Below are 16097 nucleotides of genomic sequence, written 5' to 3'. Positions count from 1 at the left end.
GCACAGGATGTATCATTATGGTGTAAACATGTGATTTCTGACTGCTCCTGTGCTGAAAACAAGTCATCCAGGATTAAAAAGAAGAAAGGAAAACTAAACACAAGTGGACTGGTCACTGGCAGGAAGGAAGACTCCTTCCCAGCAACCCACTGTCAACCACAGAAAACGTCCTTGAAAAATACTTTGGACCATACTAGAAAATAATAAAAAAATAAAACTTTTTTTTACCCTCCCCTGTGTCTGTCAGTATAACAATTTATGCAGGAAGTGTCATTAGGTATTAATTCCCCTGTCTTTTCCCCATCACTGGCGTGAATCTTTGCATGAGCTGGGAACACAGCATAGGACTCAGATGTGGAGAGAAGAGGGGAAATGAGAGTGTGGGGAGAAGGCATGAGGAGGTGCTTGCTTTGAATGAAAAGATCAGAATATGGATGCAAATAACAGATGAAAAAGGTGTAGTACCAGGTATAGGGCAAGTCTTACAATACAGTTTGCCGGCTTTAAATATTAACTTGTTGCTACTGCTTCAATTTTTTGAGCAACAAAATTCAGCTAAAGACTGTTGGACAACAAGTAAAATGGGAAAATCCTAGAAAGAATACATTGGCTCTTAAGTCTTGCCTCCTACATACAGTAATTTACCATTCATTATACTAGGCCTGAACTGGCTTGCAAAGCTGCAAGTCTTGGTGTGGTTTCCTGATATTATACCTCAGGTCACACAGAGGATCCATGCCATTTGGTATAGAGATTATAGAAACTGTCAGGCACAGAGTCCCCTTTGCTCATCCTCCCTCTTATTCTTTCACAGTGGAAATGTATTTTCTTAAGATGTTACTAGGATCCATTGAAAAAAGAAAGTTTACACATCATCACAAGTATAATTCATTACTAATTGCACAAAAATGTTCAATAAATATTATCAGTGCTTTCAAAAGCTAATTATGAATTCTTTAAAACTGGAGATAAACGAAAGTGTCTGCCAAAGTGAACAAAAACGCTGCCTGTCTGGCCCCCAGTTTGTCTCCTCTTTGAATGTAATCATTGATTCAAATAGATTTTATCAGCCTCACAGAACTTCAAAGCTTCCAGAAGAAAAATGCAATTTGCCCAAACCTCCCCAAAATATGCAGAACGTCCTCGAATGCTATCTGCCTCCATCGTGGGGTGCTTAAGCCCCATGTCCAGGTGGAGGATTATTTGCAAGCTCCACCCACAGGCCTGGATCCCTGCCAAGGAAGTTATAAGCAGACACATTTATCTATGTCGCTTAGTAGCAAGAGGAGAGCCGTCATGATAGTGTAATAGCACCTTTTTACCTTTTATTCAATAGTGATATGGATAGTGTGCTTTTTCTTAAATTACAGTACGAAGAATTATATGAATACAGTGGCAATTTCTGTTATACTTAAGCAGGCAAATTTCTCTCTACCACATAATTTACAGAACTCAAATTCAATAAAACATTACATGATGGTCCATTACTGTTATCAATTTTGAATAATCCATCTTCATTTTTCATTTTACTGGAAAATAAAGTGTGCCAAAGACAAAGTGGAAGAAAAAAAAGAAGTGCCTGAGAAGGTGGTTGGTGTAAACTTGGATTTTGTTTTAAAATTACGTGGAACCATTTACCGCATCCAAGTGTTCTCCTCTGAAACAACAGTTGCCCAGAATTAGTATGAGCACAGTCCTAAATACACAGAAGTTTTCACATAGGAGAGAAGGCATTATACATTAACAAAATGCGGTAAATCCTGGCAGCTAATATTTTAAACAAGTATGGGGGTGAAGGAGAAAGGAGGGGGAGAGAAAGGTATCTGGCAGAAATACTGAGAAGTACTCAAAAACCTTGAGATGTAAAACTGTCACTTGTGGGAAGAGAAGAATTACAATAGTCAGACATGGCAAAAGCAGCAGAAAGCACTCCCCCTCCTTTCACGACGATGGAGACGAGAGGTCACCTCCGTACAGCAGAACCTGAGCTCAAGCAGCAAATGTTATGGTTGAAAGTGTACACAAACAAAGGCAGGCAATTCGGAGTTACAGTTCCAACCACAACCATGACTAACACCTCCTCACTTGTGCAGCACGTAGATGTCACCGTGCCATGCACCAGGTTAAGTTATGCCTTCAAGTCAAATGTCAGACTCGCTGGTGGGAACCAAAGCTTTCAATTTCCTGACTCATGTTTGCATTTACAAACACTGCAGAAATTGGCGAGGAGTTTGTTTATTTGTCTAAGACTCCGAAGGTGGTTCAGAGGAACAAATTCTGATGCTCCTCTCCAGCTCTTTCAGGAAGAACCAAGCAGCGTGAAAAGCCTCCTGGTTTAACAGGAGCACTGCAGGGGCAGACTGAGCCTATCTGCTGGGGGAGTCTGTGGGACAGGCTGGAGCAGGGTCACTGCGCTTCGCTGCAAACACCATTTCTGCCCAGCGAAGTGCCTAGGAAAAAGCTGAACCATCCAGTATACCAACAGCAGCTGGAAAAGATATTAAATTTATTAATTCAGCTGAATGGCAACTGAAATTTAATTTACTGAAATTTTTGAAATGTATAGCTCAATTTACCAAAATTGCTCTAGCAAGTTGAGAGACTGGCACACACATTTGGTAGCCAAGATTGAGGTGAAACTTGGACCTGCTTGCACAGATCCTGACTCAACAAACTTTTCCAGGGTGCATTACAAAGCGATACTAACAGGATTCAGCCTGTTTCTTTGCAGCCAGTGAGCTGGAATAGCAACTGCTGAAGGACAAATAAAACTTCAGACCTCACTGTGCACTGAAGCCTTCCTAGCAGGCCTACTGTGAAATTTCTTGCAAGGAGAGGCGTTCCAGCCTCCAAAGCTACTTCTGCTGCCCACAACAATTGTGCTATTGTGCACATATGGTGCACGCAAGTTATAGCTTTCTGGCCTCCTCTTTGATTAAACTTTGCAAGGCACATTCCTGAAAAATGCACGGTTTTGAAACTACCATTTTGAAGGTACGGGTAGGGTGGAAATTATCCAAGAAGAGATTAAAAACACTGAACACCCTTACAATTTTCTTAGGTGTGGCTGAGGTTTCTTCTGTCCTATTAATAGACATTAATTTAGAAACAAAAAACAACAACAAAAAACGCCAAATGATTTAGTTCTCAGTAGTAATTTTACCATTATTTTTTTCCTTTGGGCTAAGCGGAAGCAGAAATATTTCCAGGCAATACTTTTGCCCCAAGATAAAAATTAAAAACATCTTGAAAATGATGGCGAAATGATGAACTACTATCTAAGCTGGTAGAACCACCCCTCATTTACCCTCTGCACCCTCCCCCCCCAAACAAAACCACAAATTCTGTATTCATACTACAAAGCAGAAATGCATAAAATGAGGTACCAACATATTCAGCCAATTCAACTGAAGTTCATCTTTATTGCCAAAACACTAAGCTAAATTACTCTGAGTTTACAATTCACTTCCTTCCGTAACTTTTACAGTGAAAGCAAATCTCTCTCCTCATCTGAGACCATATCTTAATATCAGATTTATTTTTTTTTTTAGTGCAGAACTACTGACTGATTTTGGTGAGATCTGCCTTCAACAACTGATGGCATGATATAGTCCCTGGACACGGCACAAATATGCTTATAGCAGTTTCAAAAATGTCAGTGGTAAGCCTGAGCTAGCTTTTTATCTTGCAAAAGAGTAGATAAATTTAAACAAGCATTTTCACTTGCTTTAGAAAAAAAAAAAGTCAGAAGATATTTCATCAATATTAGAAAATAACTTCTAAACAGCAACAGTTATTAAAGTGCTGCTTTAATTTTAGTTAAATGCGATATATCCTTGAATAAGCTGTGATAAATTCTGAAGCACAGCAAGCAAAACAAATTTTCGTGCTTTCATATAAAAACCACAGGTGACTATACCTGTACTTATATTTGGATGTTAGCTGTTCCTGTGGGTACAATGGCAATTTTCAGTTTTGCAAAGGTGAAATGTGCCAAAAGCAAACTCCTCTGGATTTCAGTGGGGCTTCACTTGCATATGAAAAGTATACTGACTTATTTCTTCACCATACTGAGGCTAATATTGCCTAGGCTCCTAGTATTTTTCCTTTCTATTCCCTACGTTGGCCACAATAAGCAACAAATACTGCAAATAGTTATGTAGCTAAATGCAAATACTAATTTGATTAGCTAACACAATTTGTAGGATATGGGGATATCCTACAAAGAACTCTGTGTTCTTTCAAGTTGATTTGGTTGAATATTGCCAAAATATATTACGAATATATATATTTCATATCATTTTCTGGATTTTTTTCAACATTTGTTTTTTGATTTCTTCCCAGTTTTGGGTCACTTTGAATAGCACGTTCTTCCTAGCTGGTTAACTACAGTGTCTGTGGAAGAACTGTACTTTAAAAAAATATTTAATAAGTTTGGTAGTAACAAAAATGTCTAGTAATCAGGAATCAGTATTTGCACTAGAAATCTGGCTCTACTGTTGCTTTCATCCCATCTTGAGAGCATGTTTATGCAGCACGTCATATAAATTTAATGTCCAGTCAGAACGAATTGTCCTTGTACTTCAGATACATACTGTATAACAAGCAATAGACCAAAACTGCATGAGAAAACTGAACAAATGATTTTGGAAGGGGGAGGAAGCTGAGAGAAAAAAAAAATGTTTTTAGACAAGTCTGAGAAATAAGTAAATAATAAATGAATCATTTTCTGAATTATTTGGCAGCTGCAAACTGTGGTAACTTGAAACTACTATTAGTATTTTGATACTTTAGAGTATCAATACCCAAAATACTACTTATTGTATTAAACAAATCTCTATGTCACTTATTTATAAATATAACAACTGGCACTGCCTAAATTTATGTAAGCTGCGTGAGTTCATGTATCCCATGAAATTTGTTATAAAAGACCCAAATCTTCAAAGTCCCCTCTACTGTTAAGAGGAAAGACACAAGGACACATACACAGCTCTACAGAGAATTCACCTCATAACTGTACTTCCTTTCAGTTGTAAAATCTGAAGGATGTAAAAAATAAAGGTAATAATAATTCTGAATGATTACCAATATCATGCTGATTCAAATCTGGTACAAGTGCATATGAAATATTTTTTATTCTCTAAATCCGAAACATCAACAAGAGAATCTCGAATTATAATTTTTATTATATTCTACAATGGGCAAATACTTGTTCCCTAAGTTAAAAATGTGAAATCCAAAACAAATTTACCTACATCCTTTAAAAATATTTCTTATAAGGAAATCCTATTTTATTTTCTGTTAAAACAGACTTTTTAAATTTTGAGATCTTATTTGCTTTGGGTATACTGACGTTTCTTTCATAACTTCTGCTTGATTAAATTCCACGCAACATGGCATTAAGTTAAATTCATAAAACAGAATAAATTATAACAGGGTTAGCTTCTAAAACAGGTGTAAAAAATAACACATTTTAGTGTTACTTATCAGCTTTGCTAGGGCTAGTTTTTTCTGCATTGAAGAGCCGAAGTATATGCTCTGACGTGGACATCAGCAATCTCAGAAACTACTGATTTTGCAACAAACTGCAAAAACACATAAGAGCAGAAGATCTAAAAATAAAGCTTTTTTTTTTTTTTTTTTTGTAAATTAGGTCTTTTCAGAAAGTTCCTATGAGTCATGTTGTTAAGACTTTTACTAGAAAATAATAAACACAAATAAGGAAAAGAAAATAGGTAGTTCAGTGCATGCATATGGTCAGTACTGGCATACCTTTACAACACAACGGCAATCTGTTGGGTGACTTTGTGAATGATCACAAAGAGCTATTCATTCCCTTTCCAGGGAAGATGGAGAAGAACCAAGATATCTCTAAAAACAGCACGTATTTCCACAAACCTATCACCGTGGATTTCTGTACTGTATCAACATGGACACTGGTCCTACAAGGAAGTGTGGTTCCTTCACAGGAGCTAAGTGACAAGACAGAATTGAAAATAGAGACTTAAAAGGCGATAATCACTAAATATGTAAATTAATTAATGAGAGAGAGAGAAAAAAAAAAAAAAAAAGAGAGAGAGAAAAAAAGAAGAGGCTGCTAGATTTAAAAGAGCAAGAAAAAAACACTGACCTGAGTTCGGTTAAAAGCCACGCGTGCAAATACTGCCTGTGAGATTCCTGCTCGTTTCAGTTCATCACGGACCCACTGGTAGATTTCGGAAGACACCTCTGTGTTTGTTGAGACCTGCTGCTCCAACGGCTTGTTCATGGATCTACTGACAGGAGGAGGGTGGTTCAAGTACTGTTGATTTAAGGACTGCTGGGCTAGAAGTCTGTTCACTGCATACTGCTGGTTCAGCAACTGGGCCATTACCAGCTGCTGATTTACCAGCTGAGGGCTAATGGGAGTAGATACAAGTCCAGGGTGCAGGTTTGGAAGCGGGGTCCGAACTGATGGTTGACTACCATGAGAAAGCTGAACAGGGGATGGAGGCTGTTCGGCTGTGTTCCCTGGGACCGGCTGCTGACCGAAGTTGACATGGTTGGCACCTTGCTGGGATAGTTCAGAAAGGCTATCCATCTCAACTATGGTGGAAAAGAAACATTGAAAAAGCCAACATAAGACTGAAAATCACAAACTTCATGATCCTAGCAAGACATGCTAACAAAAATATATAAATACAAAATAGCTCAACATTCATGGTTGAGCTTACAATATTCTCCAGCTTACTTATCAGTAAGTCCATAAGATCACTGTTGCTGTTATTTGCCTTCAAAATAGCTACAAATAATGGTGTAGTAGATATTTAAACAAACAAACAAAAAAACAACAACAAAAAACACAACAAATTGCCCATCACTGTCACCAAGCCATTGGAGGAACCAGCAGAACATCAGAGCCAAAACAATGTGCTGGAAACCACATATGGCAAAGGAGTCACTGGTAGAGAGCTTTGCAAAAGTGCAATGCACCAATTGCCAACCAAACCAGGAGCATGTGGCTACAGAGGACATCCCACAGTGAGGGATGCAGGGTGCTTCAGGCACGGCAGCAAACAACCAGAAGAGGGGCAAAAATGGGAAATCCCTCTGTATGCTCCAGAAGTGGCAAGTAAAATGGTGAGAGTATCTGTGCAAAGAGTAAGGAGGGTTGTTACCGGAAAACTCACCCAGATTGGAGAGAGAAGCCCCAGTGACTGGTTTTGCTTCTCCTGTGGGGTCCCTGCCACTACATCTGCAGTTCTTAGCCACTGGAAATCTGTAACAAGCAGGGTGTGGTGTAGACCTCCCCATGCTTGCTAATTTCTAGATGCTGCATCAATTGTATGGGACTGCTAGGAACTAGTATAATTTATGTAAATTACACAGATGGGCTGCTTTATCTTGCAACCATGTACGCATGTTTTTTTTTCAGTGACTTGCAACATGGTTGATTTTTTTTTTCCTATATTAACTCATCTGCCTTGACACACCCTCCTTTTTAATTAACAACACAGTTTTTTAAACTACAGAGTTCTTCCAGCTCCTCTCTCATGTGTGATAAGACAATACAGAATAACTCAAGCTTAATGTAAAGAGTCTCACTTCTACCAGTATACGTCACTTTTTCATTTTAAACAACCTCAGTTTTAGAGGTTTAGCAATGCTGGTCTGGAAATAGCTTTAAGAAAACATGCTTTATTTAAAAACCAAAAAGCTAGTATCTTCACGAAAGTGTTGTAGCTATTTTTTCTTATACAGTAAATCATATTTAACAAGGATAAGGCAATATCTGTGCTTTTCATAGTGGCTATGATCTTCACTAACAGGTATTCAGTCCAAAACACCCTTTTCTCCACAAAAATAACTGGAAGAAGAAATCAACACCTGGACTCCCACCCACAGCCTGCCCTCCCCTATTGTCCTAAGCATGAATATATGCACACGTTTCCTGTGTCCCCAAATGAACAGATGATGAAACTGTCTTGGAAGGTCACATAAGGAGAATTCTGCAGGGGTTGCCCCATGCATGGGCCCCACAGCAGGAATGCCGCTACAATGGGGCTGGAAGGAGGTGCTGTGGGATAGTCAGCCCCCATGCAGGCACTGCTGACATGGACCACCTCAAACCAAGTGCAGTCATGCAGGTCCTCAGAAGGCTATAAACCCTTAGAGCAGTTCAATGTTGCACACAAGGTACAAAGTAGATGAAGGAGAGAAGCTGCCTATTTCCACCAGCGGAAAGTAGAGATCAACCCAAGTGGGCCGTTCATTTGGAACAGTAATTCAAACAATTATCACAAAAGTGATTCATTGTCTTCATTACAGCCTTAAGCTATAAAAGGCAAGGAACCTGTTTTGGTAGATGAATGATTTTTCTCCAAATACTAACAGGTAAGTCAGGCTCAAAATTTGGTCCAAACTGAGGCACCATTTCTTCATTCTGCTGAAAACTATGTAGAAGTTTTCTGACATAAAATGTTCACAATTATGTTAATAGGTTTAATAAATAGTTTAAAAAAGGGACATCATAGAAAGATAAAAGGTATTATAGAATTAATATGTCCCAGTGATATATTTTTCTCTCCACTACTTTACTCATGATTACTACAACAAGCAAACAATTGTCATAACAACTATTTGCTAATATGAATCAAAATCAGGGTCCCAAAGTTAGAGAAATATATGAATTCATGAAATTATAGCATTCTTCTTGGAATGCAGTGATAGTTATAGAAGCCTTTTTCTTTAAATATACATTAGCCAGAGCAAGAAAAAAATACATACATTAAAGAAACCAGTCCATCACAGTTCCAGGAACAAGTTTTTTAAACAATTATTCTGGGCTGTAGAAGATCTCTAGATTTACAGAATGACAGCTTTACATCTCTGGCAAACCAAGTCAGTTTGGCTGTTTCAATAGCAAATATTTATTTAAATGAATTCTTTCACTATATATGTACTTTCTACATCTACTCATCAAAAGCATCCTAAACTTATCATGAAGGGGCCTGGCTTCTTATATGACTGTGACAGACCTCAACTTGACACATAATGGTATGTTATGTATCTACCATCATGGCATTTTTTTTTTTTTTTTAATTTTTTTTTGCTTACCCATCATATCTTTTGCCTTCTTGAAATGTTTATACCACCTTCCAAATTCCTGACATTTTGCTGCTGAGACATTTGCATAGTAAGTGCTGTTCACAATGGAAGAAATCATACTCTGCGTGAAAAGGGGAGAAGAAAAAAATAATCTGTAATATAGAGCAGTACAAGTCAAAGCACAAATTATTTCAATTGTTGAAACCATTATATTTTTAGAGTTTGAGAATCATATTGCATTTTGATCCTGTTGTCCAAAGCCTTTTAAAAAACTCATTAATTGAGCATAAAACCAAACCAAGGTTTATTATAAATGAGAGCAAAAAAAGCAGATGTACTACGGGAAGAACAAAGTTATCGACCAAGAAACATCAGGCCATGGGATGGGCTCTGGATGGAAAATGCTAATCATGAAAGTGCCTTTTGTTTGTGCTATTTCTGCTTTTAAATTTGATTGACCCTTCACGTACCAACACAAGTTTACAGGCATACAATTGCTACACTGAGTCCAGGTATGTAATGACGCCCAAGGAATCCATGTCCATTCCCTTTGTGCCACTTACATACAGAGCAGAAGCTGGAAAATCACAGGACCAAAGTTTATCTGAATGTGTTATTGGTAGGGTAAAACAAAATGATTTCTGGAAGGATAAAATACACACGTAACTACCTAAATCAAACCCAGACTTGCTTTTCCTAAAGAGGGCATTTTAAGTGATTCACAGAAAGAGGCGTATGAAACTCTCATTGTCATGTCTAATTCTGTAAGTGAATATTAGCTATAAAATAGACTAAAGGATGATAGAGATTTTTTTTTCCTCAAAGGTTCTCGAGATATCAAATAGCTACAGTGAGAAATTTACCTTCTGCTCAGTTTTAACCAATTTTAAAACAGTAGAATTTACAATGCCTAAAACTTTCAGTTCCAGTACATTCTTTTTAAAAAAATCAATTAAAACCAAGCCTTTCAAAATGAGGTGCTGTTCCAACATGGAAATTATATTTGGTTTATGATACATTAATAACAAAATTAGCAAATGTTATTCCAATAGACCGAACTTTGCCACCCTTTAGATTTCTATGAGGAAAGTAGATTCTTTTAGCTTAACTAGAGGAATCATCCAACATATTGAGAAAACAATGACATTCAAAAAGACAAAGCTTTGATTATTTTGTTTCTTTGCTATTCAGCATGTAACATTTAGCTATATTTGTGCTGTCATAAAATCAATGTACAGCATGAACTCTTTGTTAAAAAAAATTACAATAACCACTAGAAGAAACAGTTTGGAGTAAAAATACAATAAATATTACTCTAAGTCTTCTCTTATAAGGCTAGTTCAGCTTCTGATTCAAAGGACCTTGATTATTGATCTTAGTGAAGTTCATTATAACCATTTGTTTTCTAACATTACTCAGTAACACGCTATTTGTAGAGTCTCAAAATTGCTGGAGTGAGGCGGTACTACTTACGCCAAATGTAGATACCCTTTACCCATCAGGTAGCTATTTTAGTGTTTCTCTGAATCACCAAAATTCTCACCATTCCTTGATATTAATCTGGCACTTCTGAAATTAACTATAAGCATTTTGCAAGTGATATAAAAGGAGATTGAAATCTTAATAGACTAGTGCAACTTTAGCCTGAATGACCTGAACCAAGTTCAGCTGAACCCAATTTCAATTTCTAACATAATAGCAGTATCATTAACGTCTACAACTTATAAAATTATTGTTTAAGCTCTTTTACAGATTAAACCACTTAAAACATGGGCACACGATATAAATTGTGTGATTAAAAAAAGCTTCTGTGGACCTGAACTGACAAATTATATGAATGTATAGTTACTGTATATGCAAAACTTGCAGATCTGCATGTGCAAAATGGGGAACTGCAACTTTAATAGGCCACTTTCCCATATCTGCATGTATTTTGTGGATGGCGTTTAGACTTCATGGCGTTTTTCCTTTATTTTATTTTGTCTATCTCAGATGTCTTCTCCTGCCCAAGTAACTTTATTAAGCACGAAAACATGTAGATGGATAATAATTGTAATAAATTACCTATTACCAATGAATATGATTATCTAAGATTTCGTATTCCACCCCTCCATGTCATTTTACAAAGATATGCCAATGACATGGCAGTTTGTGATATCCCCTGCTTCTTCAGAAACAAATATAATGCAATTAATTTGTTTTACAACCAAATAGGGGACTAGTCTGTTTAAGTAACAGTGCTAGGAATTTCAGCTTCTTTGACACAATGTGAATCTGCTACTCTGATGCCTAAATAGCGGGATTTTATTCTAAATCTTCAAAGTAGATAAAAAATATCAGACATTACCTACACATTTTAAAATGAAAATTATCCTGCTTTTTCTTTGAGAACACTCGTGCAAACTTTCAAGCGATATTACATACACTAAAAATCCTCATCAGGAAGAATCAATGATTTATTTACTAATTCACTGAAGGCAAAATTTTACAAGCCAGATAAAATATTACTACCTTGTTAACTCAGAAAATAACTTGACAACATTGCATTTCATTGTTTCTATTCCTTATATATTATCTTGTCATCAAATCTTCAGTCACATCAGTGCAGAGAGATGCACTTTGCTATAGAAATTCCTATAGAATTCTTGTTGCTGTGTAATTCTTACACGTTTTAGTGATAGTCTATCTATACAGATGCCCACTATGCTTAGGGACTAAAACTGAATACAAAACCCTCCAAGTTAATCGTCTTCAGAGATTTACACTCCAGACTAGAGGTACATTGTTTAACAAGTTTTTCTTATTTCCCTGGTCACTACATGTGAGGAACTCCCAATGTCTGGCTTTAGGCTTATCAGTAATCAAAGTGGGAATGATTGTATTTGAAGCATACTCTGGTACTACTGTACATAGGTATTGCTTATCTCTGAGCCACAGAGGAAGATACTTTCCATGTACAAGGATGACGAATATAAATGCATCACACAAATATCAGGCGTATTCAAATGCATCACATTTATCACTCATAATTTCATTACTTTTTCACACGTCACCAAGAAAATTGATAGAATGCAAAAACTGGTCACAGATCCACAGGCTTAACACATCTCCTAGAAGTTTACCCTTGAAAGCAAGTTGCAAGACTTCAAGATCACAAATTTCCCTCTCTCGCCTCCCTCCATCGCTCCCCCCAGACACGGCGCTTACAGTCCTGCTCTGAGAATCAGAAGATCTAGTCTGAAATGGTGCCACCTTCACAGAAATCCCACTATTCTGGAATGATACCATCTGCTGCAGCCCAAGTGCTCTTTTTTTAGCCAAATAAGTTAATTATAATTAGGCATCCAACAACTGTGTGGAGGTAGGGGTAGAATTCACTGTGAAGTTCAGCTGAGGTTCATTCCACGTAGCTTGAACCAAATCCCATTCTCTCGGGGATATTAAATATCAGAGAATTGAAAACTAGGCACCGTAATTTCTCAAATAAGTTGGGGAACTCTCTGGGGAAAGACCTTAAATCTCAGCCAGAATTGCTTTCATACACCCATCAAGTAAAAACTGATAAAACAGCAGTATCAGACACTTTTTGTGTTGTGTCAGAAACTAATGCGAGGTGTGTCCTGCAAGCCAAGGCAAGGACCCATGCCTTTCATGCTGGCCAGTTGCTTCAGCCACCAGCACAGGTGCTACCAGGGAAGCATTTGTGAGTCATTTCCCCTAGTACTGCTCTCAGACCAGGTGAAGCATTGTTCAATCATTGCTAAAAGTATACTGTTGTCCTTTTTGCAAAACAACAAAAACAATGTTAATCAGGTTAATTCAATCATCTAAACCAAAACTGTTCATGCTTTTCTGCCAAATCAACCAACCACAGCAAAATCTGTTATCAGTGATTGCTCAGCTTCCAGTCAAAAAAGCTTTTAACCCCCACAGTCCCAAAACTTCCCCCTAAATAACCTTAAAATTATTTTTATATGGGCAGAATGAGGTTGTTTTCATGCCTCATGAAGGGGTAGTTGGGCTGCAGTATTTACACAAAACAAATACGTGGTAACTGAGTTAGCAGAGAGGAACAGGCACAGCAGCTTCCTAAAACAACACGGCTGAATTAGATATTGGGGATTCCTGTGCAAATGAAGCATTCCCCTCAAAAGCAGCATTGTAACCCAAACTTATTTAGGCCTTCCAGGATGTTTAACTATGAGGAGGGAAAAAAAAAATCCAAGCGTTTCTGCAACTCATTCATCGGTGTTTAAAGCTTCAAGCCTGCTCAGTGGAAGGGGCAAGGGCTGCAACAACTTATTTACACAATTATCTAAATACGATTAAACAGCTGATGGACAAATATTAAACTGGAAAATGTATAGTCATTTCAGCTTAATGTAATCCTCTTTCTGTAAACACCCAAGATGATTTTTTTTCAACCAGAACAGTCCTGACATCTCATAAGCCTAAGGGTGAATAGCAAGAGATTGTTTTTGATAGTTATAAATATTCAAAAGACATGCAGACCATCTGCTTTCATAATACAGGTAAAGCAAGACTGAAATGGTGACTGCTGTATAAAAATGGTTCTTTTAACAAAGTCTTCCTCTCCTCGAAAACTATAAAGACAGATGTCAAAAACTGTTTACACAGGGTAATCAGGAGCGTGCAAAATGTAATATTCCTTTTACACACAGTGCTTGCTAAAGAGATTTTTTTTTCTTTTTCTTCCCATCTGTGTGTTGCAACACATTTCTACAAGTTAAAAACATTTTTTCAAACAGAGATCTCATGAATACCCAAAAACATGCTATCTGGTTTCTGAATGCTAATTAATTTCAACTAAGGAATCTGATTTTTTTTTTTTTCCTGTAGGAAGGAATGCATGCTTTTGAAATGGAGCACTTCAACAATAACAGCCACTGAAAACAGAACACCCCACAAGTTTAATTTTGCACGAGTTTGACACTGGCTATTTTCACAACTGTTTTGCATTCAAACCCGCATCTGCTAAATCTGGCTATAAGACAGGCAGGAGCTGTTCTCCTGCTTTTCAAATGAGATTTTATTTATGTTTTACTATTTATCAAGTTTTTCAACATAAAGCCTTGTAACATCATAATGGTTTTGTCAAGTGATAAGTAGAAGGTACCTTGTCTTCCAAGCAGAATATGAACAGTGCTGCCCATAAACCTTACAGTCAATTTTCAGAGCTGAAACACTAATCTTGACAGTAACCTTTTAATGTATTATATTAATGGCAGAGAGGCGTTAAGCACCTTTTTTATAATTCTCAATAAAATGAACATTTACTGAACAATCTGTCAAACTAGTGACTCCATTTTTTAAAGCCAAACTTTTAAGGCTCTATTCTATTTTCTCTTCCATAAATCCTCCACTTTACACCAGCAGGGCAGAACATCCCGATTCTGCAACCCTAGCACTCCTTTAAAAAACAAAACAAAAAAAAAAAAAAAAAAAGGAAGAAAAAGAGAAATGCTATGAGCCTTTGTTCCTAGATCTAATTTGAATAGTGATAAAGTTGCAGAGCTGGACAGAACTTCAAGATATGGGTGGGAGGAGAGATCTTTTCTTAAAGGACAGAGGAACTTTGTTTCCCCCATCCTAGCCGCTATCACTGGCTTTTGTTTGCATAGAAGTGGAAAACATCAGTATTAATGCAAGCTGAACCCTTAGGAGTTTCTTTCTCAGAAGACTCTATGTTAACATTTTCCAGATAGGAATGAACATTCAAACCCCCAAATGGATAAGACAAGATTACCCCAAATCAAAGATTTTAGCTTGACTGAGCCTATGCCTATAGCTCTGATATACCCAGCCACTAGCTTTTTTTTTTTTTTTTTTTGACAAAGAATCATGAAATTGCATATGAAAAAATAATTGTTTTATTTTATTTTTACCTTGAACCATAACAAGCAACACAATAGATTTTGTTGATGCATGCCCTATAAACATGTAGAATAAGGAAAAAAAAAAAAAAACACAGATGGACAGAGAAGAAAAAAAACTTTTGTTTGTGCCTTTGGCACTGCACTTGGTTGGCTATCTGACCTCTATACTTCTGCCAGGGTCAGAAGAACTAAGGATCTGCACGGCAAATGCTGGTCATATAAGTTAAAACTGCCTAAAGGCCGATTTCAAATGACGACAGAAGTATTTCTTCCAATACACAAGCACTTATTTTGTCCTTTCTCCTGTCCTTGCATAGCCTAAATTATCTTCTCTTCCTTTTCTACCTTATGTCATCTCTAAGAATTCTAAATGTACGTATTAATGCAATCATTGAGCTACATTGAACATAACAAGGGAAGATTATAAAACAAAAGGAACCTCAATAAGTCATATATAACCCTACACAAAAAGACCTGAAAATCAGAAATGAGGATTAATCATCTGAAGAAACTGATCCTTGCACTTCACAGTTTGGTAATGTAAATTCCCAGTTGCTGCACGATCAAACAGCATCCTCCCAGTACTTTCTGAGTATATCCCACTGACGGATATAAATAAAGCTCAAACAAAAAGCTGATTTCCAGGATACTACAAAGGTTAAAAGTTTAAAGAGCAAGAAAAATAGGAGAGAAATGTTAATTCAGATCTGAAGTACTTTATAAATGCTTTACAATCTGTACGGCATAGTGGCCTAGACTTGAAAAAAAAAAAAAAAGTCATCACAACACCAACCTTTGAAAGATAGGAGACATAGGACATTTTTGTCTTCACTGTCAGATGCACTACATGAATCTTTATAATCATCCTGATCGTTATTGCTCTCTGTTTGTAAATCATAGGTACTTAGTACTTAGTAGCAAAAATATTTCTGGCTAAGCCTTTCCCAAACTCAATCTGGATAAAATATAAAATGCTAAATAATCAAAATTTAGTAAGTTAATTCGCAGTTTACTTCACTGAATGAAAATGGTCCTTTAGTTTTGGGGGTGTTTTATTACAACTTAAGATTTTGATTCCGCAATGCCTTTGCTGGAAAAGCTCTGAAACCAGAG

General features: G+C 37.0%; 1 protein-coding gene across 6 annotated transcripts in view; it reads right to left on the bottom strand.

Moving 5' to 3' along the window:
- SATB1 (SATB homeobox 1) overlaps positions 1-16097 on the bottom strand; it is a 92751-nt gene that overhangs the window by 37110 nt on the left and 39544 nt on the right. For all 6 annotated transcript variants that reach the window (XM_027451041.3, XM_038174573.2, XM_005012231.6 and 3 more), the window contains 2 exons: positions 9097-9208; positions 6131-6585 (listed from right to left, as the gene is read on the bottom strand). In XM_027451041.3, the coding sequence (XP_027306842.1) occupies positions 6131-6585; positions 9097-9208 (567 nt within the window). The remainder of the gene's footprint in view (positions 1-6130; positions 6586-9096; positions 9209-16097) is intronic.

This window comes from Anas platyrhynchos, chromosome 2, assembly GCF_047663525.1.
Source record: "Anas platyrhynchos isolate ZD024472 breed Pekin duck chromosome 2, IASCAAS_PekinDuck_T2T, whole genome shotgun sequence".
Classification (NCBI taxonomy): domain Eukaryota; kingdom Metazoa; phylum Chordata; class Aves; order Anseriformes; family Anatidae; genus Anas; species Anas platyrhynchos.
The sequence above is the reverse complement of the archived record's forward strand: the minus strand, read 5'-3'. Positions and strand labels throughout refer to the sequence as shown.